Raw genomic sequence first — 26,420 nt, 5'->3', positions numbered from 1 at the left:
TGAAAGTTTGTGTCCGTGGTCTTTCATCAGTACAAGTCCATTAGCAAATGAATTAAACGAAAATGATAGTTCGTTTTAATTTTGCCGTAGTAATGTGTCCCTCGTTAATTTAAATTATGCCTTCTATGAAAAACTTTACCATTATTATCACATGAAAAATTTATGGTATAAACAAGCATATTAAGTAAATCATCTATAAAATTAAGTGCGTGCATAAGTATTTATTACTCTCCTTGATAGACATATTCAAGTCGTATTGAAATGACAAATATCTAGAAGTTTATAAAACTCGACACCAATTAAAGTTCATTATTTCGATGTCGGTATAATTCTCCTTATCGGCAAATCTCATTATGTTTATTTTCGAATAAGCCTGGGAAGCGCAGGATCACTCGGAGGTAACTTTTAAATTGCGTCTCCGTTTTCCCTAACTTATTTACTGCTTATAAGAAGAAACAAAATATAATTCTACTTTTCAGGTCAAGAGATAATGGCCTTTGATAACAACCTGAAAAAGCTTTCCGGTGTTTTGTTTCCTTTATCTTCAAGTTTTGTGCAAAAATTATAACTTGCAAGATTAAATAAAGAAGTTTTAATAAATTGCCTCGGGTGAGCTAGGATTACGACTTAGGTGAATCAAATTTTTCATTTTTAGGAACAACGGATTAAGTGGTTCCGGAGTTTTGTTACATTTACATAATAAATACCCGAGTTTGAGTTCGATGGATTATATTTTAGCCGCAACTCTGACAGGATGTTGATTTATCTGCTTTGTGTTTCAAACATCTACTCAACGTGAATAAATTATTGCGACTAATTTGCATTTTACTAATTATGAGGTCGTACGAATATCTGTTTAGATTAATTTCTGGTAAACCATTAAGCTAATCTTATAAATATTTTATGGGAACTGTCTGTCTGATCAATCAAAGCTCATGACTGCTATGAATACCTACCAACTTATACTCGTATTTATTTAAAAGAACTTTTTGCTGTAATTTCTGTCAAAATCGAGAGAAGTGTAATAGATGTTGTAAATTAGTAATAATATGAATATTAATTGCCCAAATAATGAAACTAAGTGTACATACAATTTCCAACTTAGAAAAGGGACACTCTAACTACCATATTTACGGGAAAATTGTCCTATTCAACAGTTGTGAAAACCACACGACATTAAGTTTGCTACAATCGGTCTAAATATAAATATTGCATTGATTTTGTCAGTGGAACGTCGCCATTTGCGCTTCTGTAGACTTATTTTAGCGCTGATTATTTTGTGACTTTAGTCGAGGAGAAAGAAATATGGGATATTGGATATTACTAGAAAATTAAATATAGGTATTTATGTCACTATCGGTCGCTACATATTTGTCGGAAAAAAATATGTAGTTTTACAATCTATCACAGTCAATATCGCCTCTTTTGTAATTGTCCGTTTCAAAAAAGGTACAACATCAATTAAGTTTAGGCGATGCGCATACGCAATGTGACACACATTATGTAATCTCTGTTAGTTTCGGTAAACTTTCAAAGAAAAAAACGTGACGTAGAGTTAAGTGATGGCTAATTTGTATATTTTAAATTAACCTAAAAAATATTAATATACCTTATTGTAATTCTTGTAAACATTTACTGTTTCACGTCCAAACCAGAACAAACTCAGTTTGCAAGAAGCTCTAACTAACAAAGAAAGTTTGGTGCAAAGACATAGTTGACAAGTTTCATAGCCCACTCCTTATTGTTGTATTAATTGTTCTGAAACCACCGACAGGGAACAACAGGGGAATCTTATCATTCTCGTAATTAATTATAACAAATAGAGACGAATGCCTTCGAGTCTAAATGTCACAAACCCGTGTTTTCGTTAAAACTAGTGATTGACGCTGCGATCCCTTCCTTCGAGATTAATTAGTTAAGTCGATTTATATCGTGATGTAGTCAAAGTGATGTTAAATGTAACCAGGTGGTGAATACTCTATGGTATTATTTTTAAACGAATGGGTATCGAAAAAAGTAATATCTTGACAGATAACAGGAGAGGTGGTTTAGACTTAGTCCTGTTTGCACTGTAGGAATAAAAAATACTTTTTGCTTGAAGAAGAGAATTTGTATCACAAAGAAAATAAATAAGTCTAGACAGATCTTCTTTTCCAACCGAGATATTTTCTTTATGTCTTCAAACCTAATTTCCAAAACTTTGAAACATCTTATTGCTAGGTTAGCTGTTCGTGGATACCTATAAAGTTTGCATCTTCGAAGTTCATTGAAGGATTACATTTTAAACAATCAAAACTTTCCTTTATGCAACTAAAGAAAAGTTCTACGCTCCAGTATCTTGTCTGAAAATTTTCATAAGTTTGCGTTGTAATTTAAAGTTAATCCTGCTATATAATTATAATCAAATTACCTACTTATTTGAAACTCTTTTTTATAATATGGTGAGAACTGAATAACCGACAGATGAAATTTAATCCAAATTACTGTCACAGAACGTTGTAATTTTGATGTAATTTTTAAAAGTTTTTTTTCTGTTGTAATTTTTAAATATACCTTTAAAGAAAACGTTCTTTACAAATCTAGCCGACAATAGACATTACGTATTTATAAAAAGTAAATCAATCTTAACAACTGACTGGGTACCGGATATAAATATCGGCAGCCAAAGACAGGCCATCGCTTCACGCGTTGCAATTGTTATCTCGTGGTATCATGGCTGTGCCATGGCATGGCATGTGCCGTGTGGTTCCCGGCACCAATAAAAAAAAAAGAATTGGACCACTTCATCTCTTTCCCATGGATGTCGTAAAAGGCGACTAAGGGATAGGCTTACAAAATTGCGATCCTATTTTTAGGCGATGGACTAGCAACTTGTCATTATTTGGATCTCAATTCCATCATTAAGCCGTGCAGCTGAACGTGGTCTAGCAATCTTTTTGAAGACTGTTGGCTCTGTCTACCCCGCAAGGGATATATAAGTAATTATATGTATGTATGCATTGGTTCCAATCGAATAAAATTCATACTACGCTGCACACCTTGGTATGAAAAATTCTCTCATTTCCCACTGCAGCCAGCCCGAAACCGTAGGTACACTTTAGTTTGCATTAAAGTGAAACTTTCTAGAGCCCAACAGTTTCTCCACTGGCACTGTGCACAGTTTTCAAATTCCCTGTACATGTCGAACCACAAAGTTTCAATGCAATCGCTGTTTTATTTCTTTAAACGTACATACATATAGTCACGTCTATATCCCTTGCGAGATACACAGAGCCTGCAGTCTTGAAAATACGGAAAAGCCACGTTCTGTCGTATGGCTAAATAATGAATTGAGATTCAAATTGTAACAGATTGCTAGCCCATAGCCTATCGCCTCTCTCCCTTAATCGCTTTTTATGACATCCGTGTGAAAGATATGGAGTGTTCCTATTCTCAAGTGTCAGGAACTACACCGAATTCTTTAAGCATACATACATAAAACCATTTTCCCGGAAGGGTAGGCATAACTACATCTTTCTTTAAGCATATGATTATTAATTATAGTGTAGAACATACCTACTTTGTATTGGTGCCGTGTGGTTCCCGGCACCAATACAAAAAGAATAGGACCACTCTATCTTTTTCCCATGGATGTCGTAAAAGGCAAAGAAGGGATAGCTTACAAACTTGGGATTCTTTTTTTAGGCGATGGGCTATCACTATTTGAATCTCAGTTCTATCATTAAGCCAAATATCTGAACGTGGCCATTCAGTCTTTTCAAGACTGTTGGCTCTGTCTACTTCGCAAGGGACATAGACGTCACCATATGTATGTATGTATGTAGAACATACCTAGTTTGAATAACACTGTGTATAGATATAATTATAAATCTCACCTCACGATGTATGTGTGCCAATGGATTTACCCCTAAACTACACACTTATTCCGTATTGAATCAGTTATAAAAGTAGGACTACAAAAAGTTTCTTTTTTGTATTTAGAAAAAAATACGGAGGAGGAAGGAAGGAAGTGGTAGTTATTAACGTCTTTGTAGCGGTGATACAATAATTGATGTCAGCCGCACAACACACGTGCATGTGCTCGTATTGAATGACTTAATCAATGCTAAAACACGTTCAGCTTTACTACCAGACGGTCATCTATCAATTCTACATGTAATTGTATATGTTTTTCTTAGATCTCTTATTGACTGGCAGGGAATACTTACTTTTAGTAATCAAATAAATGCACCTGTTGTTACTTTTTCACGCAAAAATGTTTTAAGACTTTTAAGTGAATAAAGAATTTATTTCTATTTAAGTATTAAATCAAATCTTAACCAGTCTCTATTTTTAAATTTTATGAAACAACTATCTTTTTTAAGTTACTTGGGATTGATGCGTTTGTTTGATATATGATGATTGAAATGTATGTCTTATGCTTAAATGTTTGTATATATATATATTATGTGTAATCTAGAACACTTAGCTATTGAACCTGATCGACATTGTCAGATTGTTGTCGAAGGCTAAGTGGGATGCGTGTACGTACGAAGCAAGAGATAAGATTGCAGTTTCACAAGTGACACACAAGACATTATAAAAAATCAAAAATCAAAAATTTCTTTATTTTCTCTACAATCTTATAGTTACACTATAGTATGGAATCAATTTCTATTTGCAACCTAGCGAAGTATGATTGAACGTTCATTAAAAAAGAAATGTGTGAAAGGGAATTAGTGTTCATAAAACTGTAAGTCAGTACGCCAATATAACTGAAAGTAGGGCCAAATTTATGTATAGTGATAATTTTTAATTTTACATTAATAGATGTTTTTTAATTTTGCTCTAATAATTTACTACCAAACAAGAACCATTTAACTAACACACGGAACATGCTCTCTTCACCTACACGATACAGCGGTATCGATGTAGCCTTTAGTGGTATCAATAGATACTGCAATATATCCAATATATGTCGCACCTCCAGCACAATAATGACCACTCCCAAACCGCTCAGGCTTAAATTAAATTACGCTGCGACGGCAAAGAGGCTTTTGTTGATGGGTTATCGATATTACTCGGAACGATGTAAAGCGTTATCGATAGCCAAATACCTTACGGACAAAAGGCTGTTATGTATAGAAGCATTGTTCGACAAATTCAAAAAGTTAGGTTTAAATGTAGAAGTACAGTTTTTGCGATACCAGTAAAAACTCTACCAAATATTTTTTTTGAAGTAATACTATTTTTAGGTTAGTTGAGTTTTGTTTTGGCTGCGGAGAGTGAAATAAAGAATGCAGATGAGGTCACAACTCATTGCAATTATATAAGTGACGAAGAACGTATTTATTAATTTTTGTGTCCAGATAGTACTTATCCGATTTAGTAACTAATGCACAAACGTATAATTTAAAAATTAAATCAATATTTTTCCTAGACATATAGTTTCGAAAATTCGCTACGTACGTAATGCAGGTATCATCTAAAACGTGTAAAATCCAGCTTGACAAAGGCTTGGTAAAGCAGATATATTTAATAAACTTCTAAGAAAACCGGAGCCGAGCAGGATAATTAAAAGATATATATTTTAAAGTTAATCCCTCGGTGATTAAAAACAAAAAAATCCTTAATTAGACGAATAAAATAAAATTAGTATAATGCCCCGCCCTATAAACAGTAAATACGAACATCATAATTCCTACAGGCTTAACAAAACTAATTAACTCGGAGATTTCAGCGAAAGTACAAATGATATAAGCGAAGCGTATTACAATCTGTAACAATACGCATGGGAACGAGCAAACTTTGCCTATCAGCCACTTCTTGTGTGAAATCACTTTGACTAAAAATGACTCGTTTCTATTTTCTGCCGGCTTACAGTAAATAAGAAAATTCGCTCGGATTGGGTCGTTAAACGTAATCGAGCGTCGTGCAAAGTATTAAAGGGGCTCAGTACTGCATAAGTTTGATGTTACAATGAAAACTTTGTGTACGCAGCAAGTGTGCCGGATATCTTTTAGGCTGGTTTTCCACTAGCACGAGGATTTTATAGCAAAACTTTTGCGTTTGACATACTTAAATACATAACATACAATTTAAATAAATCAAATAAACTTAATCTTTTTAGTCTCCATTATTGTGGATTTCCAATATGTTTACCACTTACTGCGAAAAGTGGCTAAAAAGTCGTTTTCTAAAACATTTATTGGTAATAAGAATTCTCATATACTTTTTCTTAATTATTTTTGAAAAAAACAAAATGAAATTTAGAATAGACCCAAGATACTTTTAGTGGACAACATGTTTTAAAACACGGGAGCAACGGGATGGAATATAACATGGTAATTACTTCGTTTCTTCCTTAAATCTTATTAAATCTTCGCGAATTTTTGTACTTAACATTTCAAGTTGATTAATTTTACTCCAATACTTTTCATTTATAACTTTTAACAGTAATGAAAATATTACTTTAGGTTAACGCTACACAGACGCATGTAACTTTTTATCTTTACGGGGAAGAAAAAACCACTTGATTTTATGGCCATTCCGCTATTTTCTATTTTTTTGTAAATATTAAGTTAAGAAAAACCATGATAGATGTTGTAGCGGGAGAGATGATTTGGGTTCGACCGCCACAATGGGATACTCTTCCGCCAGTCTAGGTATTATGCTGGGGGAACCGTGGCTCCGACGAAATTGAGTTGGAGTTTGTATTTATGCTTCAATCCTGGAAATCTTTGCTTGTGCGATAAAGCATATGCGCTGTGGCGGGCACGGTTGTGTGTGACGTTTGAGATGTCGCCATAGATTATTCGCTGCTATGGGTTGAACACTTCGTGTTCTCTCTATGATCGGCTGATGGCCTTTTTAACTTTAATGAATTCGCCACAATCTAATTGTAGGAAGAAGGAAGGAAGTATCGAAACTGAAAATCGGAAAAAGCCGCACTTGACTTTCATGACAGGTATAGTGGGTGGCAAACAACAAAGATCAGAAAATCAATTCAGAAAATGTAAGTTATATTGAATTTGATGTCTTATTATACTTTACCATAAAAAACAATAAGTTTTTATTATATCATCGATGAAACAAAAGTTGTATAATATACACTTACTGTAATAAATACGACTGTGCTCGTTTACTTTATTTTCATTAGTGCCGTCCCATCTCCAATATTGTTCTATTGTTTACTGGAAGTTAGCATACTTTAATTAGTTTGTTCTAGAACTACTTGATATTAGCAAATACTGTTTACGCTGAGTTTGGTATTTGTTTCATTTTCCTTATTTTAGAACCAAATTTGCCTTCTTGAGATAATAGCTGAAGATTTCTCGGAAACGGTCTAAATTTCCCTTTTCTTAATTAGTTTGCAGATTACGATGTGAACGGTTTCAGTTAAAAATATGAATGGATGGGTTTGGGTGTTTGTACACGAGTACACTCTCCTTTACGCTTGAAGGGGTTAAATGAATTATCTGAAATTTGGTACTCCTGTAGATTAAAACCTAAATTAGGCTCATATAGGGTACGTTCTAATTTAGCTTAGGGCCAAGGAGTTATTCATCCCAAAACTTTCTTACAAGCACAAGTAGTATCTTATGACTATTCTAATATATTCATTGTACAGAATTTTTTTTATCACTGATTAATAATATTCTGCTCCAACTTGTGACATCCGCTCTGCCCTGTACTCTTGTTATTTGAGAATAACGTGTAATCAGCAATTAGCAAATCATCAATTAATCAAGTTAAAGCATCTGGGTGACAAGAACTGTCAGCTTAACAACGATTAGTTTCTAACGCATCGAAGCTGTTAGCTAAATAATTGTTAATGTCTTGGCTGTCATATTGTATACCTACAGGACAAGAACAGGGCTTGTGCGGTTTCTACTGGAATAGCACAATACTTGTGTTAATTACTCTGTGTAATCTATTACTAATTAATAGATAATACAATAAATAATGCTTATAATTTAAGTATCTATATTGTTATATTTGAATATTCTATTATAATATTAACATCTGAAATATACACTGGTCAAAACATAGTGATAGTAACTGTTGCTCATACCCCGGATCAAATGGCAAAAATTTTCTATCTATAAGAAGAGTGACATTCTAAATAACATCTATATAAATATAAATCAATTTCACACAAAGTCGATCCTTGCATAGATACTTACGTGTTAAAAGTTCCCACAATCCTCGTTTTTTACCGCACGAACTGCTACAGATATGTGATCGGTATAAACAACCCTAATACTGCAGTAATACGTCTTAAGCGTTCGGCATCGGCGATGGCATTAGCCGCCTAGTGTGGCAATCAGGGAGTAAGTGGGAATTTCCGCATCGTTTGAGCCAGCTCCCGGCTAAATGTTAAGAGCTCCGCCGACGACTGCCGACCTCAACGGGTTCTACACACGGGGTTTAAGGCCATCGAATATATTAATAACTAGACTTTTGCCAGGGAGTTCTCATAGATGTAAAATTTAAAAATAAAATGTAGGTAAATGTTATGACACTCTCTTCTAGTTCTTTGTGAAATTTCACCAAAATAGATTCATCTGTTTTGGACTAAAGGAAAAGGCACAGTCCCGACAACTTTTGGAACCTCACAGGGCAGAGGTTCCCCAGCAAAGGTTGTGGAGGTCAGATGGGAGTCAACCTTTACCTTCCACGTTACTAACGTTAGCCCACCTGATTTCGACCTGCCATGGTAAACTTTGATGCACTATTCTTCATTTGAGTTCTGTTTAACACTACTAGATTTAAGATTATTTTATTCAATAACAAAGTGAATATGTGAAGTTATGTATGTATTTATCGCAAATGTGAAGAAGTACCAAAAGTTTCATGACCTAATTACTGTTCATCGTTGCGATCCGTATGTAACAACTTCGTATATGGGAACTATCCTACTGTTTGTATCAATTAAATTCTTCTGTATTGCTGAATCCGGGATGAGGTACATTTTTATAAAGCGGTATTTTTTGCGCCAACTAAAACTGGGGCAGTGCACTTTGATTCTATGTTTGGATATAACATGTATACATATTTAGGTATAAAAGACTAAAATTCTCGTTTCCTTGCCGCGCTGGGTGGGAATTTCGGGAAATAATGTGCTCGTAAATGAACATATAAGACTTTCAGCTCCCAACAGCGTCGGCTGCACGTTGTATTCTAAGCCAGTAAGTTAATTGGTAACGCACGAGTTTTTTTGTTGTTGAACCCGGAATACTACAAAAGTAGCCCATGACAATGATCTAAGTAGTTAAATTTCAAAATTTTATTATTGTCTTAAAGTTTGAAATCAATGTAGCGAAGTTCTTACATTCGGGTTGAAATTTATATTATGTGAAGACAATGAGAGAACTAAGGGCATATTGTATATCGAGTTTTCTTGGGTCGAACGATTAGAACAATAGAGCAACTTAGATACTCGTATCTCTGGAGCGATTTCTAAGTTTTTAAAGATTTTGAAATATATAAGGTGCCTAATAACTGACTTTCAGTTTATTTGTGTTGTATTCAAATTGTTTGTATAAATTGGAAAAATCCAAGTGAAAGCTAGGTAAGTATTCCGTACCGTCCAACATGAAGCCCAAATATTGACTTGTGTGAATAAACAAACCGACTATTCATGCAGTCCCAACCGGCCCATAAGGCAATATAAGTTTTATTCAAAATAATATCAAGCCCTTGTCAACAACACTTAACACTTTGTCAAACGCAATGATTATGCTATTTTAGTTAACATTAATACGCTAGAATTAATTGCCAGTAAAATAGTAAATGGGGAGAGTGGCTACTCATAGCGTGCGGTCGCGTGCGTGGCTACGAGCCTATGAAAATATGCTGAACGAAGTCGCCAAGCAACAAGTGACGTTTCTTCGCCCTTTCTAAGACTAACACATTACGTAATACGTTCTTCATCATATCTTGTTGAAACAACAATATTCAATAAGTTAAAATTAAAAAAAAATGCGTTAGTAAATAATGCTTAAAAAATTTTACGAACCTTTGTCATTATCAACTTTAATATTCTTAGGAGTTTATTTACTTTTCGGCACTTTTCAAAACTGAATTGTTGTTACGCGCATGCGCAAATGAGTCGAGCGAGAAGTTGGCGAGTAAGACGGCAGACAGTACCGCCCGCTCCGACCAATCGATTAGTCGCATAAACGATACCGACTTCTTAAATGCAGATGTGTGTTGTACACAGCGCCAGTCGGTTACTGGCAGGCGCCCGAGCGACATGACCCTAAAATCGAGCGTGCGAATCTTGTACGCACTGCCTTTGTACTGAGTCTAGACTGAGTGACGGGCCAGTTGCATCCGAACGCAACACAGTATTTGAATAATACATTGATGTAAAAGAGTGCCGAACGACTTTTTTAAATTTTCAATTACGGTTGGGACACTTTGATAGTGCCAACCTTGAATTATGGAGTGAACAAACAAAGGATTTTCTCTCTAAAAGGTAAATTACAGATCACGGATCTGTGCGGGCCTTATTTATAATCAACGAATGAACGTGTATTGTGATTTTCTTTTATTGCCGTCTAAATGTTTGAAAGAGGGACAAATATCCAGTGAGCCTGAATATTTAATGACGGTACCGCTTAGGTTATTTACATTTATGACGACTGGGTTTGTTATTTATTCATTATTTTTTGTAAAAGAATAAGATTTTGGATCTCACTCCTTACAAATAAATTAATATTAACTTGATATAGTTTTAAAATTTGTCACGTTAAAACTATATCTATGTTGGTAATTATAATAGAATACACATGAGGATCTAATTTACTATCAATCGGTTAATCGTTCGGGGAAATTGATGACGACCTGAATAACATGTCAATATTAAGTAATGTATTTTAGAACATTGCAACAGATTCAAACCTATTTACTGTGGAATATGATTTATTTTGCAAAATAGAATACAAGGTATCATTTAATAACATTTACAGAACTTATAATCGACTAATGTGTTTTATTAAGAATATTAATTTAAATTTCAAATAGATAGATATAGGTGCTTAATATAGGCTAGGCCTTTTTTAAATTAATGTGAATAGTGACAAAATTTCGTAACGGTAAACGGTGTATCCACCGTTTTGTGTTGCAAGTTGCTAAAATATACAATAAACATACATATATTTTTTTCTTTTATTGACTCTATTAAAAGAAATTCACACGTGAATCTGTGCAGTAGCTAGTTAAAAATATAACAAAGCTAATTGCCGTACGTTTTCCTTAAAAATGTAATATCCGTAATGTTAAGAGTGATAAGGAAAAAATCTGTGTTTTAATTTTAATTTTCTCTACTGCTATTAACGGGCTATTATGTAGTACCGGTTGTTAACGTCCTGCCTAAAATTTAACTGGGTCTTGTTGAAATGTATGTCGTAATTTAAAAATATATACCGCAGATACCTATTTTTCTTGTCAACAATCTCGAAAAGACAGGAGACAACTTTCAGCTTTATACCTTTACTTCATTTCTTTAAGTTATTTTGATTCATACATACATATAATCACCTCTATACCTCTTGCGGGGTAGACAGAGCCGACTGTCTTGAAAATACTGATAGGCCACGTTAAGCTGTCTGGTTTAATGATAGAATTGAGATTCAAACAGTAATCTTGATACGTCTTGTTATTGAAAAATACATTTATAAATTAATTTTTGGCCATGAAAAAAAGAATAGTACAAGATAACAGAAAAATGATTTATTTTGGCCTTTAACCATAGTTTAGACTATAAAGCTTGAAAATTCACTTATAACTAATTGTTATGCCTAACTATGGTTAAGCGTAAATATTGAAATTAAATTAAATTCATTGCAAATAGCCTGGCATTAATGCTGTTTTGCAAATCGAATAACAAAAATATACACTGAAGAATAAATTTGGCAAAGTGTGAACCAAAGAAAGTTTAGGTTATGCCGAAGTTGAATATTTTATTGTAATCAAATTTCACGTTGCACCATAAAGGAAATTCTTCTTATTTTGTTTTTGTACATGCTTGAAATTCAAAACAAATCCGTTGTTTTTTTTGTGTTCGAATAATGTCTCCGAAAAAAATTTAATGGGTCTATTTGAGAGTAAAACGAGTTTGAATTACCACTAGATTTTGAACTTTGAAATCTTTTTCTACTACTCGTATTAAGCAAACATACGCAATAATAAAAATAAAAGTAATAAGTGACGGATAACATATAAGAATAATATCTATGTGTTATAAAAATCTTACATAACATCCATTAATTTAATATGAACTCAATAAGAAAAGAATTCATTCAGTCACAGATAACAAAAGTATTGCAGTCACAATTTCCGAACAAAATGAAACGGAGCAAAAATTCAATCCGTCGTAGCAAATTCGTAGCGGTGCTACGAAAATGTAGACGTAACCTACGAGATATTGCAAAGTTACGAATACCGTCTTTAGAATATACCAGGGATATAGATCAACCTAGATACCGCGTTGTCATTTTTATGAGAACCAAGCGTATCAACTTTTGTTTGTTGTGTAGTCAACAGGGTGAAATAATTGACTGTTTTGTTTTTTTTTTTATATATTATATTGATAAAAAAAGGCAATGACGTTCATAAAATATTATCGAGTAAAGTTCAGGAAACAATTTACAATTTTGCTATAGGATATGCACGTACTCTTAAGGTCTTTCTAGAACTATATCTGTGAGATAGTATATCTTGTAGCAGGCGATAAGCGGATAATGACCTCGCGCCGTTTGGACTTGTACGAGTACACGATAAATCTTTTATCGCGCGTGCGAATTTGTCGCGAGAAAGAGAAAATTCATGCACGTTTGGGCATTTGGCAAACGCTTTGTATTAGCTCGGCTTGGCTCCGGGAAAATGGTATAAAAACGTGCGTTCAATGACGGAAGGGGTTCATATTTTTTTAAATTTTGGTAAGAAAAAAAGTTTAAATTTTTGTTATTTTAGAAGTAAATTTTTTTTATTTTATTTTGTATAAGTGAATGATTTTTCAAATAAGCAGACCCTAGGCACTCAAAGCGTAGTGGCTGAGGGTGCAACTGACAATATGCAAATCATGAGAGAGAGAATTGATACATATAAGTAACGTTATAATTATGTAAGTTATTTTATAATATTAAAAAAAAACATTGAAAAATTATTATATAAAATTACTAAATTAGAAAATTACTATTAGAATAATTTGTTGAAGGGTTTTAAAGACAAATCCTTGCCATATTTGTATTTTACAAACAAAAAAGCAATTTGTTTAAATAAAGCAGAATTAAAAATAGTATTATTAAAATTATTCCGTTTGGGAGATAAAAATATTTTCGCTTAATTATATAAAATATAATATCCAAGGTTGACTTTAGCAGCTACTGAGTAAAATATATTACAGGCTATTTTTACATTCACTCGATGAAAAAGTAAATAAAAATACAGTTATTAGTGCACCTGCTTCATAAATATGCATTAAGTAAAACAGGTCTCAGCGCGCTAGGGTGGCTGTTTTATTGTTTAAGTCATTGACTTAATCATACAATATTCTCAATTTTTTTATTTTTCTCACAAAATTAAGTTAATAAATATATGCGCATCAAAGTACATTAATAGAGCCAGCCCTCAATTAAGTTCAAGGCTTGTGTTATGGAATACTAAGTCAAGGATACTATATTTGAGTTGAATTTTTATTATGTTAGGCAACTGTACATATATAGTTATATAGAGTATAACTGTATAAAGAGAAGGCATTGGTATTCTATTTTATTTTTAGTTCTTTTACCGAAAAAATCAATTGTTAAAATACAAAAGAGATAAACAACTTTTGACTCTCAAAATTTTCTAATGTGAAATCTCCGCTAATAAAGAATTAACAAAAATAAATAATAAATATATACGGGACAAATTACACAGATTAAGTAAGTAAGTTCGAAACTTGTGTTACAAGATACCAACTCAACGGTACCATATTTTTTAATAAATACTTAGGAAGATAAACATCCAAGAACCAGACCAATCAGAGAAAGTTCGTTTTTCATCATGCCCTGACCGGGATTTGAACCCGAAAACTCCGGTGTCACAGACTAGCGTTTTACCGCTGCGCAACAGATACCGTCGAAAAAAACTGTATACGAATAATGTTATTTCATTCGCGCATCACACCGAGGAAATTGATTGACATTCAGTTGATTTTACTCGTACGATACGAATGTATCGGCGAACGGGAGTTACAACAGTTTTGGCACCTATTGCTGATGATAGAAAGTTCAATTAGAATTGCATTGATTGTTTATTTAATTTGAAAAAGTGATTTCATATATTGTTTGATAAAATATTTTTAATTCGTCGTGGTAAATTTAAAAATAAAGAAGAAGGTGAAGTAAGAGATTTATTACAACTGTATCCATGACTATGTAAGTACGTAGCTAACGATTTGGCATAAATAATTTTAAAAGAACTAAAGTATTGTCAAAAAATGCTCAGCACTGGTCTCTTACACCATCTAATATCTCGGTAGATAAAATATAAATAGAAAAATATCATATAACTATGTAAGGAAACCAACAAAAAACTATGTATAACTCAGTACCTTACTAATGTAAATCGTTTAAATGCTGACAGAAAATGCTCAGTTGTCTCTTATACCGTGCTGCTAGTACTGTCACGGCCGATAAAAATACTTCTTTGATATAACGATCAAATAAATCGTTAGCCAGATATTACATTTTCCGCCATTATTTATAATCGAATTTAACAGAAATGTGTTATGTTTTTAAACAATTTTGTTACTCCAATGAAAGAAATCTTATCTATCAAACACGTAGCGTATCTACGAAGTGCTACGGATCTGCTACGAATCCGCTACGATAAAAATGTCACGTAACATTATTGCAAAGCTTCGGATACATTGTAGCTAACGATAAGCAGGTAATGACCTCGCCCGGCATTCAATAAGGCTCTATTCACACAGCTGTATAAATACAAATGAAAGCCCGCATACGCCAAAGCGGACTGTTGGCTGTTTAGTTGCAAGCTAATAAGATTTTTTATAGGTTTTACAGTAGCTTACATTTTGATCGCCTAGTCAGAATCATAAATGAAATAGAGAAAAGTTTTAAATTTACCATTTTTGTTTCCTGCAAATCATTTGCGCTTTATTAAGTTATTTAACCATAATTAAAATAAATTTACTTTGGCTGTACTGAATTGAGTGGTCTCCTTAAAACCTCTTCCTAAATTAATATTAACTTAAAACCCCTAGCCAGCAAAGAGGTAATAATTTTTTTCATGTCTAGTAATAAGATATCCTTAACAAGGACAAACGAAAGGTCTAGACAAATGCACCTTCATAAAGTCGGGGACATCTGGATAAAAGGTACAAGAGTACCCTTAGCTGACGAGCTTTCATGAAGAGAAACAAGACAAGACCAAACAAGGAGAATTAGTGCCAACGATGGGCGCGAACGAATTTATCACAAGAAAGAGATCTTATGCACATTTGAGCATTTGGCAAGCTCTTTGTGCCTATTAGCTTTGCAGACGCGACATCTGTTCTGAACATAGACACATCCATTTAATTTTACCATTTCACATTTTCTTTTAAGAATACATGTGTGTAATCCATTATTATAAGTCTGATAACAATGATACTTTGACGTTTATTATATCTGATACTTGTTGTATTTCCGGATCACCAGGTATGGCCGGGACTATATGTAGAAAAATTTGAATATTACCCGTTTTTAATGGATATTGTATTTAAAATTAATAATAAAGTCATATTGCACACGTTAATTTTAGGAATTTAAACCTAATATATTTTTATTCTTTTTCTTTTCAGCTCATTCTCATCTAGACCTGAATGTAGGGAACTAATAATAATAAGTTTCATAACAATATATATATAAATTTTATTAATTAGAAACGACGACGATTAGCACGAAAGCAGAATAAATGCAGTGGAAATGAGAGCGTTAAGGAGTATGTTGGGTGTGAAATTGAGTGACCGGATAAGGAACAGCGTGATAAGGGAATGTTGTGATGTGAAAGAAGATGTAGTTACAGGAATAGAGAAGGGTATGTTGAGATGGTTCGGTCATGTGGAGAGGATGAATGAAAACAGGTTGACTAAGCAGATATACAAGGAGAGTGTGGAGGGAAAGGTCGGGGTGGGAAGACCTAGACGAACATATCTTGATCAAATTAAGGACGTCCTAGTGAAGGGTCAGGTCAAAAGTGCCCGAAACCGCCGAGCTTGCATGAAGAGAGTTATGAATGTGGAAAGAGGTAGTCTCTGCCTACCCTCCGGGAAAGAGGCGTGAGTTTATGTATGTATGTATGTAATTAGAAACACTATAGCATTGTTTTTTTTATTAAAGATGTGCATTTAGGAATAAATATGACATCAGAAATTGTATAAAAAATTCAGGGACCTACCAAACAAGTTGATTTCCCATCACGATTTGTCACAACGGTAACGGTTTTCGTTATTGATCCCCAATTTGAATGGCTCCGTGGAGGCCGAAAATTATTCATAATAACTAATTATAGCGGCGAATCGTCCAGAAATGAGTCTTGGGCTTCGATAATAGGTTTTTAATTTTGGTTTTCCCTACACCATCATTGGCATTCACCTCTCGTAAGTCTTCTAAACCTGAATATTCCAAGAAGTGTTTGAGTTGGGTAACTTAATTGACGATGATTTTAAAATTATTTTATAATGCAACCTTGCTTCATCTATTAATCTTATCCAAAGTAGATTCGTACTTACTTTCCAAGTGCGCGGAACGATCCTCCGCCACTAGGCATGTTCCCGCGGGAATTTCGAGAAATCTTCTCTTAGTGTACTTATAGACCACATAAGAAAGCTGTATGTCAAATTTAAGTCTCTAGACGTGGTTTTTGGTAGTCTGTACGTGATCTGTCCGATAGTTATTGTATAGAAAAGTTTAATTTTATTAATTTCACTTTTATAATGCCCAGTTACAGAAAAAAAATATGAGATAAGTTTATTTTTTACAAGTTTTCTCTGCAGCACCATAGCAGCACCAATCGTGTAATTTAAACCAAGTCACATCAAAATCAGTCATTCAGAAATAAAGTAATTTGGGATGGGATGGGATAAAGATGACTGAATATTACCTATATTTGCACCTTTCAAAGGTGACCTGAAAGAGTTGTCACCCTATCCGATTTCCAATAAACTCTTTACTACTCGTATGATATTGAAGGTCTTATCTGATGAGCCTTGAAAATGTTTTTATTGATTCTTCGAATACTTATAACCCCGGATCGGGTGTTCTGTTGGGTAATACCCAAAGTTCAAAGGTTAGATATAAAAAGAATGCGTGGTAGATATTTAAGACACGTAAACATACATATATAGTTACAAAAAATAATATAAATAGCGCACCGAAGCGTTTTTATGTCCATCAGCTTCCTCAAAATTTGATTTTCAATAACTATTCAAGTGAGTTATAATTGGATTTTCATTACTTAAATAATTATTGTAAATCTCCATTAAGAAGCTTTTGTTGTTATTGTGACATGCCAGGAACCATATGGAACAATATATAAAGCTCGTATTATATTACTCGTATGTAAAGCCTTGTGAGTAAGAAATAAAATTTCGTTTCGTTTGCAAATTTTGAAAATTGTGAGGCATAAGAAGTTTTAAGCGTATCTACATGTAACAAATGATTCGCCTGAGTTTTGCCAACCAGTACACCGTCTAATTTCCGATAAATTTGTGCGTTCTCGGGAGTAAAACGAGCCGTGAGGGAAATTTATAGGTTTTGAAACGGTTCTTACCTTTAGAATTGAGCGTTAATCTTGTGTGAAAGACGCGAGGGGCGTGATGCGAGCGTGATCTTGAAACCTGATCTTTGGATATTGGATCTCTTATTATTTATTGAACGGTTAATTTTCAATTATTGTCTCCGCTTGTTTCTTACGTAATACATATTGAGTATACGATCACAAGCTCGTATCTAATATCAGGTCTATAAGATATACAATATACTTGAATATTCATAATCATTTAAATATTTCTATGTGTATCTTTTGTAATAATAAATATTTTTTAATAATAAAAAGCCTAGATTTTTTAAACATGGTTGAAAAAAAAACGGAGAATAAGATTGACAACTGATTTAAATAGCACAGAAGTATTCTGGGTTCACAAATTTATTTACAAAACCATGAATACAGACATGCCGATAATATTTTCAATTTGAATATACTCTGGAGTGACTCGTAAAGCCGCACCCTATTTCCTAACATCAAACAATCTTATTTGCAATGAAAACATTTACTTTGAAAAAACGATTTATCTACAAGATTGATTGAATGAATATCGATATAATATGTCTGCAGTGCGTCCAGCCAACTTTAAGTAAACAACCTTATTTTCGTTCGTAGCGAAGTCATGCAATGTACGATATTAAGAAATGTTGTCTTGGAAAATAAGATTATTTACCTGTATCTGAGCTCTCGCTGTTTCATAACCTTGGCTTTATTTACGCGACTTAATTGCTTTCATTCCGTTCTTAGAATGAGAAGTGAGTAGTAATGACTTTACTGTGATAGTTGTTACACGTCCCTAACGATTGATTTGATATTTGAATATAAATATGTAATGCACATGGGGTCTAAAGTTCCTATCAATAAAAAAAAATGTTTATAAATTTCGTTTGCTTACCTATGGAGTGGGTGTAGGTAGACAAATCTAATCTGGTAAACTCTGGCGTCTAAGTTTATAATCGGGGTCGCCTGAAGGCATCTGACGTGATTCGGATTATGTCTTTCAGATGGTGGGCGGGGCAAACAGCTCTGCGAATGAAGGAAAGTTGAAGAAAAGCTTAAACTTTTAATACGATTTTGTTATTTAATATTAAAATAATACCAAAATATGAAGTTCTTACATACTTTACGAGAGTGACTTAAATATTTTTTTAAAGATTAACTCTTTTTTTATCTATAAGGATAACTCTCGTTATCATTAAAATTAAAGAAAATTCAATATTTATTCTGTTAAATATTTATTTCATAAAACAAACTTTGGTTTTGTTCAGGTTTTCCGAAGTTGGTGATAACAGTTAAAACTAAATTAATAAAACGTATAATATAATAATTACTTCTATAACTTACGCGACCCACAGTCATTAATATTCGTTTCTGTGGGAATTTCAGGCAATCCATTTTTAGAACAGCCCTAGATCACGTAAAGTCCTACATGCCAAATTTCTACACCCAGTTTTATGTTGATAAGCCAATCATTCAACATCCATATTAAGATAACCTCAAGTCTAATTCAGACATCATAATAGTGTTTTGCCCTGAAACAATAAGTGAAAGTCACTGAGACTGATTTTCAGTTTAAGTGTCTTACACATTGATTTGCAATTGAAATACGTTTCATACTAAAATACAACTTTTATTACAAGAGTATATACGGTTAATAATGTCAATTTTGTATTGGCAGATGTGCAAGGAGGCTGTGGAGACGTAGCGAGGCTACCAACATGGGGGCGGTGACTTTCTTCTGCGTGGCAGTGGCGTTCCTGCTCTACTACAACACCCTGGACGCCGGATTCGTTTACGATGACAGGTTGGTGTATAAAAATTGTCATTATTAGGTACTATTACTTACTTCTCCGTAAATGTTAAGCTGTTAAGTATATTAGAGTAAGAATGAATCTTATCCGTACATGTAATAAAATTGAAAGTGACTGATATCTTGTCGATGTACTTGAAATATATTGGCACACGAAAAGAAGCCAGAATATGAATTTGAGAATTTCTAACTATATATTTGTATTAGCATCACGTAAACAAAGTCGCGGATAGCACCTAGTCACTTACGAAATTTCAAGTTCAAATAGTTTTTATGATTAAAAACATTAGTCTTCTATAAGTATGCATAATAAAACTTTAGAAACAATCAAACAGCCTTCTGTTATAAAGGACAATAACATATACTTCCCCTAATATAAGTAAGTTTAAATTTGTATGGTACAAACACCAAGAAGCCTAATAAATCCTGTGTTTCACATCATGTGGTAAGGAATTTTCCTTGTTCTGAAATTCACATTTAACCTTTAGAAAATGTCATTCCTCAATGGTCAGCAACAGCGTTATCGTATTTTTAAAAATAAACTAATAAACACATATGTGCCAATATTCTCACGAGGCAGACACAAATAGTAATAGTGTCGTAAAGGCTCGAAGGCCATGGAATATTCAAATACTAATGTCAGAGAATTACTTATAAAGGTTTATACTTACACAATAAAATAATTATTTATTTACTTATTACTTTTTACCTTTATTAAGGCTGTGAAATTGAACGCAAGACATGATGCTAATGATCAAAAGACGTCAGTCACCTGTATTTCAAAATAATTAAGTATGCCGTTCCAGTACACGGTACACAGTTACGTAACCTTATTAAATAATAATAAAATAATAAAGCATCCTGAGTTTGCTTGCCTAATACTTTGCCTCTGCATTCAAACAAGTCTTTAGCGCTGTCTGTCCTTTGTAACAGTACACCCAATTACAATGCAGTACAAGCTAAGAGCGAACTTTAACGAAGACAATATTTGTTATTTCTTCTTATATATTGTGTCATCTTTTTTTAGAAATTCAGTCATAGTTTAGGTTTAGTCTACGCAAAAGCAAATCTTTTTCAAAGTAATCTGTTGCGAATCTTTCTATGATCATGCTTCATTGAATGATATATCCAGAAGTGAAGTTCTCTGTCATGCTTTCGAGCCTTATCAAAATTATAAGCTATCTAGGTAAACATATATATCATAAAGAGGTACAGTTTGTAACTTCGGTTGTTTGTAGGTAAGGATTAATCTTCGGAAATACTAAACCGATCACGAACATCATTGTTGAAAACGTACATTATTTGCAGGTTTTTAAAGCCTATGTATGTATCACGAGCGAAGCCTTAGTAGGCCGCTAGTAAGGAATAAAGACGTAATATTTATAGGTTGACCAGCTTTCTGTCTATTTTATACGAGTAAAGTGACTACAGGTATATAAAGAATACAAAAGCAGGTACAAGTCATTCCGGCCCGCATCCACTTGATCGATCTCAGTCGAGGCGTCATTGAACTTTAGTTTGAGACGTTCCGTTGTCTGCTCCGACTACAGTGGCGCTTTAGAAATCTTTCAGTTATTTTGGCTTACAAAACAGGGACCGCAATTATTCAAACATATATCTGGTCTAAATCTCTTACAGATAGAGATAATAGTCTTGAAAAGACTAAAAGAATTCATGATGATATCTAAATAATATAACTTAAACCATGCAATTAACATATTCATAAAAAGAACCTTGAACTAGACTTTAACTTTTTTGAAGTCGTAATAGGTTGTTAAATTTAAAGCTTAGGGTTCACTTAATGCATAAAACTAGAAATTTATATTTTTGCTATTTGGCTAAGTGTATCTTCTTAAGTCTGTCTTGCTGTAATTGAATTCAGGATTAGTATTGGATTCTTATTGGGAAACTTTCACTACTTGGTCTGTAATTACCGTAATTTTCTTCGGGCTTCCCATAATTACTAATTGGGAACAAAATAAGCCGAATAACTTTACCGTCATATATACAGGCAATCAAGAATTACATATTAATCGAGCCAAAACTGTCACTGTCCGTCCATATTCTATCAGGATAATCGTGATCAAATGGATCAACTTTTCCCGATCAGACTTCACTGGAACCTACTTCAGTATTTCGTAATTGAGGGCTTACGTGACGACTCGCCGCAGCTGCTCCCAACTTTGTCTGCAAAAAGTTCTCGACTACACAAACTTTATCTCAATCTTCGATTTCAATAGTGATGTGGCCAGTTGTATCGATAATATGAGTGGCAAGTTTGTATATGATAAAACAAGAATCTAATTCACTTACCGGGCATTCGGCCTTTAGATGTGGTTTGCCGTAATTGCTGCAGATGTTCACTGTCTCGTTGCAATTTTTTTTTGCTGTGGCCGTAGGCCAGGCGGCGGGAACCTGGACGTCCGATGATCCTTTTCTTTTTTAACTTTAAAATAAGATCATTCTGAGATATTTCCCCGTTCATATTTCCTATAAATAAATGATTTCCTATAAATAAATGTGTACGTTGAAGGAGCTGACGCGCCATTTGATACGTTACTCTCAATCGTACCGCGAAAATGTATTTTCATGGTAAATTAATACGAAATCACGCAACTCTATATCCCCTGCGGTACTAGTGCCTTTTTCTTAGAATTGGAAATGTATTTTGAACCAAGAACTTTGACATATCGGTATACGTATATATCTAAAGAAACTATTTTATATGGTTCTTTTTTAAGTTATTCTTCAATTTATTTACCGTGGATTAGGTTTCCCTGTTAGGTGTGAAGTTCAGTCAGTAGCCTTGTGTAAGAACCTGACTTACCCGCACTAATATGTCCAAATGGTCACAGGCGGACTCCGGGGTCCTCTCAAGAAAGGTGAGGCAATCATGACTTAAGATAGAAGGATAATGATGTCAGATTTTATTATAAGACGCTGAACTGATCTCAATGAACTGAAATATAGGATAATAATCAAATTACAATATGAGGGATTTTTGGGAATGTAATTAAAGTTTTGCAATGAGGTGTTAAAATAACTGTTGAAATATAATTTTACTCAATGTAGCATCACTAAATACGAATGTCGAATAAAGAAGGGCGCATCGTTTTCTGTTGCAATAAAACTGAGAACGGACATTTTTAAAAAAAGAACTTTTGCAGCCTGCGTACGAAGCGCCCACTGGGCGGGTCAACTGTCAGGACAAGTTTACTATGTTTGTCTTAAGAAGTGTGGGTAAATGTATGGAGAATAATATGAGTTAGCTATATGCGTCTGTCTATATACCTGTGTCTGTTGTGCCATGCTGGAAATACTGTGTATCAGCTGCTCTTTTCTCCTGGATATGGTAAAATTTAATCAAGCCCACTTGAAATCCTTCTTATAACTAATGGCTTAATAAACCGTCCATTTTTCACATAATTTTCTTAAGACTTTAGAAACCATATTTGCGAAAACTAGTATGTAATCACAGATATGACATTATCAGAGGTATGATACCGATGAGGTGCCGTGTGGTTCCCGGCACCAATATAAAAAAAAGAATAGGACGACTCCATCTCTTTCCCATGGATGGCATATAAGGCGACTAATGGATAAGCTTATAAACTTGGGTTTCTTGTTTTATTATATGTTTCAACTGTTTCCAAGGTGATTGAATTCAAAACGAAAGTAATTTTTGAATAAAATAGGAGGCAAACTTTTTATGTAAATAAGCAACGGAAATAAGTCTTACCCACAATTTGCAATACAATAGCCAGAGTTATAAGATGATTTTTCCTCTTCGCATAGTAAGTACGGTTTTGGTCCCAAAAAATAGGTATATTATTCAATCGGCCATTTCATTGGATATCTTCACTGAATCTTTGGTATAAAATACAGCACTGTATGATAAATATGTCGCATTTTATGAAATACTAGCTTTTGTCCCAGGAATATGAATCGGTTGCGACTATTTTAAATTGCTGGATGACAACGTTTCTACTCATTGCGATATTATCAATATCTAGACAAGAAATTAATGTTAATAATATTGACGATTGAGTTATCTATTCTGTGGGTGGTTTAATTTTCTTTTTTTAGGATTGATGCAGAGTCATGACAAGACGCGTGCCTTATCAAATTAAGTGAAAAGCCCTACGCAGCTATGTTAAAAATGAACCTAAAATTACATTTTGGTAGGTAGGTCCGTTCAAGATAATGGAGCATCGCGAGTTTCTCGACTCAACTCACAAAGGCTCACTGAACCACATCCAATATGGCGGGAATTCTCGCACCATCCGAAAAGCGTCGACTGTACGGTTCGGGAAATGATTTTCTGAAAAACGATTGCTACGCTTAAGCGTGTCCATTATTTAGAAACCCGGGTGGGGAGTCGGTTTATAGTGCGCGACGGGATTTACCGGAAATATTCTTATGTCAAATACCAGCTTTGCCGGGAGCTACGCCCAACTAAGAATTGCTTTGGGCATTTTGTGAATTTAGATCTAAGGAAAACTTTTTTGGTGTAATGTGAATATTTCATATAATAAGAGACAAGTCGACATTAGATAATTGTTTACATATAACAGTCAAATAATCCTTTTTCACTGATAGTGCCGTGTGGTTCCCAGCACCAATAAAAAAAAAAAAGAATAGGACCACTCCATCTCGTTCCCATGGATATTGTAAAAGGCGACTAAGGGATAGACTTATAAACTTGGGATTCTTCTATTAGGCGACGGGCTAGCAACCTGTCACTATTTGAACCTCCATTCTATCATTAAGCCAAATATCTCAATGTGGCCTATCAGTCTTTTTAAGACTTTTGGATCTGTCTACCCCACAAGGGATGTAGACGGGATTATATGTAATTATGTATGTATGTTCACTGATCGCATCATAGCTTTAAAATCTTGACATTAGAAGGCCCACATGTATTGCAAAATAAAGTTTATTTTGTAATGAAGCCTCCCAAACAGCAACGCGTGGTCTATTTTTCCCAACATTGGAATATGCCAAGTGGTTCTTGGCCCCTTAAAATAGGACAACACCATTTATTTTTGTCATGGATGTTGCAAAGACAGAAGTTGGGGACTAAGGGAGACTAATATAGACGGCATTATATGTATGTATTGGAAAATATTTGTGACATTTAGGTAGGTATGCCAAATTGTTACGGAATCTGTTCAATGGTTTCGACTAGTGTTAAGTGGTAAGTAGGTAAATCACTTTTCCTTGGTAAGTGACACAATTAAATATTTTTTGATATATCTATCAATTGATTGTTAAACAGAAGAGTTTTACTATGGTTTGTTGTATGTATCTGTTTTGCCTTTTGCATAATTTATCGAAGCGTTTCACAGAAAAGCATTTGAGAACTATTGGTGCTCAAATGTTTGTCTGTGAAACGCTTCAATTAATAGAAAGGAGGAATTACAAAGAGATTTAATAGTGAGCATCAGGATTTCACGGAAATATTCTTGAATAATCTGTTTTTGTCGAAAGCAATGTCCATACTAACTTTGCCCTATTAATTTTCTAGTCTAAGGATTTTGAAAATTGATATTTCAGAGAATTTTGGTAGAAAAGCTTATTAATACGGGAATATTATATTTAAATTAAGGAGCGCGGGGACATAGGTTTTATTTTTTTTATATGTAACTAAGCTTTTGTAAGAGCAGACCTGTCTGGCACAAGCATTACTTGCTTGCGTTTTTGTTAAAGAAATAAAACTTTGATAAAATTTTGATTAAAAAGACGTTTTTTATTCTTGGAAATACTTTGTAATGTTTTTATTTCGGACAAATTTTTTTTGCTAAATTACTATTTTTGCCTTTGGTAAAAATAAATGTAATCAATTTAAGCTTTTTATTCCACTACATACCTAAGTGGTTTTACGATTAAATTTCAGATACCTATCGAATTTATAAAAGCAGTCCTTGCAAATTCCCCCCAAGTTACGCCCAAAAGCCAGGCATAATAAACTCAATCTCACTTGGTGCGTGCACCTCGAACACATAAATATTTTTGCCAGTGTAAAAGTTTACCTTAATGGCTGATTTCCCTTGCGGCCCTCTAATATGCCACGTATAGTATAACCTAAAATAACCCTAAGGGGTCGTTTCTGGTAAGCTAGTTGTTGTAATGACGTTGGCATTTCAATTTGACACACTTAAATTTATATTTACTTTTGGTCACTTAAATATTCCATATCTTGGTTAATTGATGTAGTAAATGAAAATAATCGGTTTCTTCTAGTGTAAGCTTCTGTGCTGTCTGATAGCGTAGTTAATACAAAGTGTGCTCGGCTGCTTCTCTAACCGAATTGTAAAATTTTATCAAGGGAAACGTTTGCAAAACTTTTAAGGCATTTGAGCCTGTTGGCTCTGTCTACTTAGTAAAGTTATTCATGTTCCGAATTTAAAAATACTAGTATTTTTAAATTATGTATGTTATTACATATATGTATATAATAAACAATATAATAATTTATTCAAAAGCGTGGAGATCCGTAGTCTTAAATCGAGTTGATGCTTGAGATTGTTAAATTTTCCTCTATAGAAAATTTAATGATAATTAAGTAATACATTTACTAATTTAATAAATGTCTCATCCATACGAGTAATAGTCATTACGAGTAGAAACGAAATATCAAGTAAAATACACGTTGAAAATCATCTGACCGTAACCATTAACACGATATCAGATAAAAGAATTGACCTTCATGTTTCATTAAAAAGCTAACGCTTATTCCCAGCAAAGTTAAGCGGAAAAAGTTTTTTAATCAAAGCTGATGAATGTGGCTAGCGTTGCTGTATTTTTAATC

The 26,420-nt window shown here is 33.7% G+C and overlaps 1 protein-coding gene across 1 annotated transcript in view; it reads left to right on the top strand.

Moving 5' to 3' along the window:
* Positions 1-17,248: 17,248 nt before the first annotated feature.
* LOC106132272 (protein O-mannosyl-transferase TMTC2) overlaps positions 17,249-26,420 on the top strand; it is a 58,982-nt gene continuing 49,810 nt past the window's right edge. The window contains exons 1-2 of the mRNA XM_013331632.2: positions 17,249-17,322; positions 19,478-19,603. Coding sequence (XP_013187086.2) covers positions 17,249-17,322; positions 19,478-19,603 — 200 coding nt within the window. The remainder of the gene's footprint in view (positions 17,323-19,477; positions 19,604-26,420) is intronic.

The sequence above is a fragment of the Amyelois transitella genome, chromosome 14, assembly GCF_032362555.1.
Source record: "Amyelois transitella isolate CPQ chromosome 14, ilAmyTran1.1, whole genome shotgun sequence".
In the NCBI taxonomy this organism is placed as follows: Eukaryota; Metazoa; Arthropoda; class Insecta; order Lepidoptera; family Pyralidae; genus Amyelois; species Amyelois transitella.
This window is presented reverse-complemented; position numbering and strand designations above follow the sequence as displayed.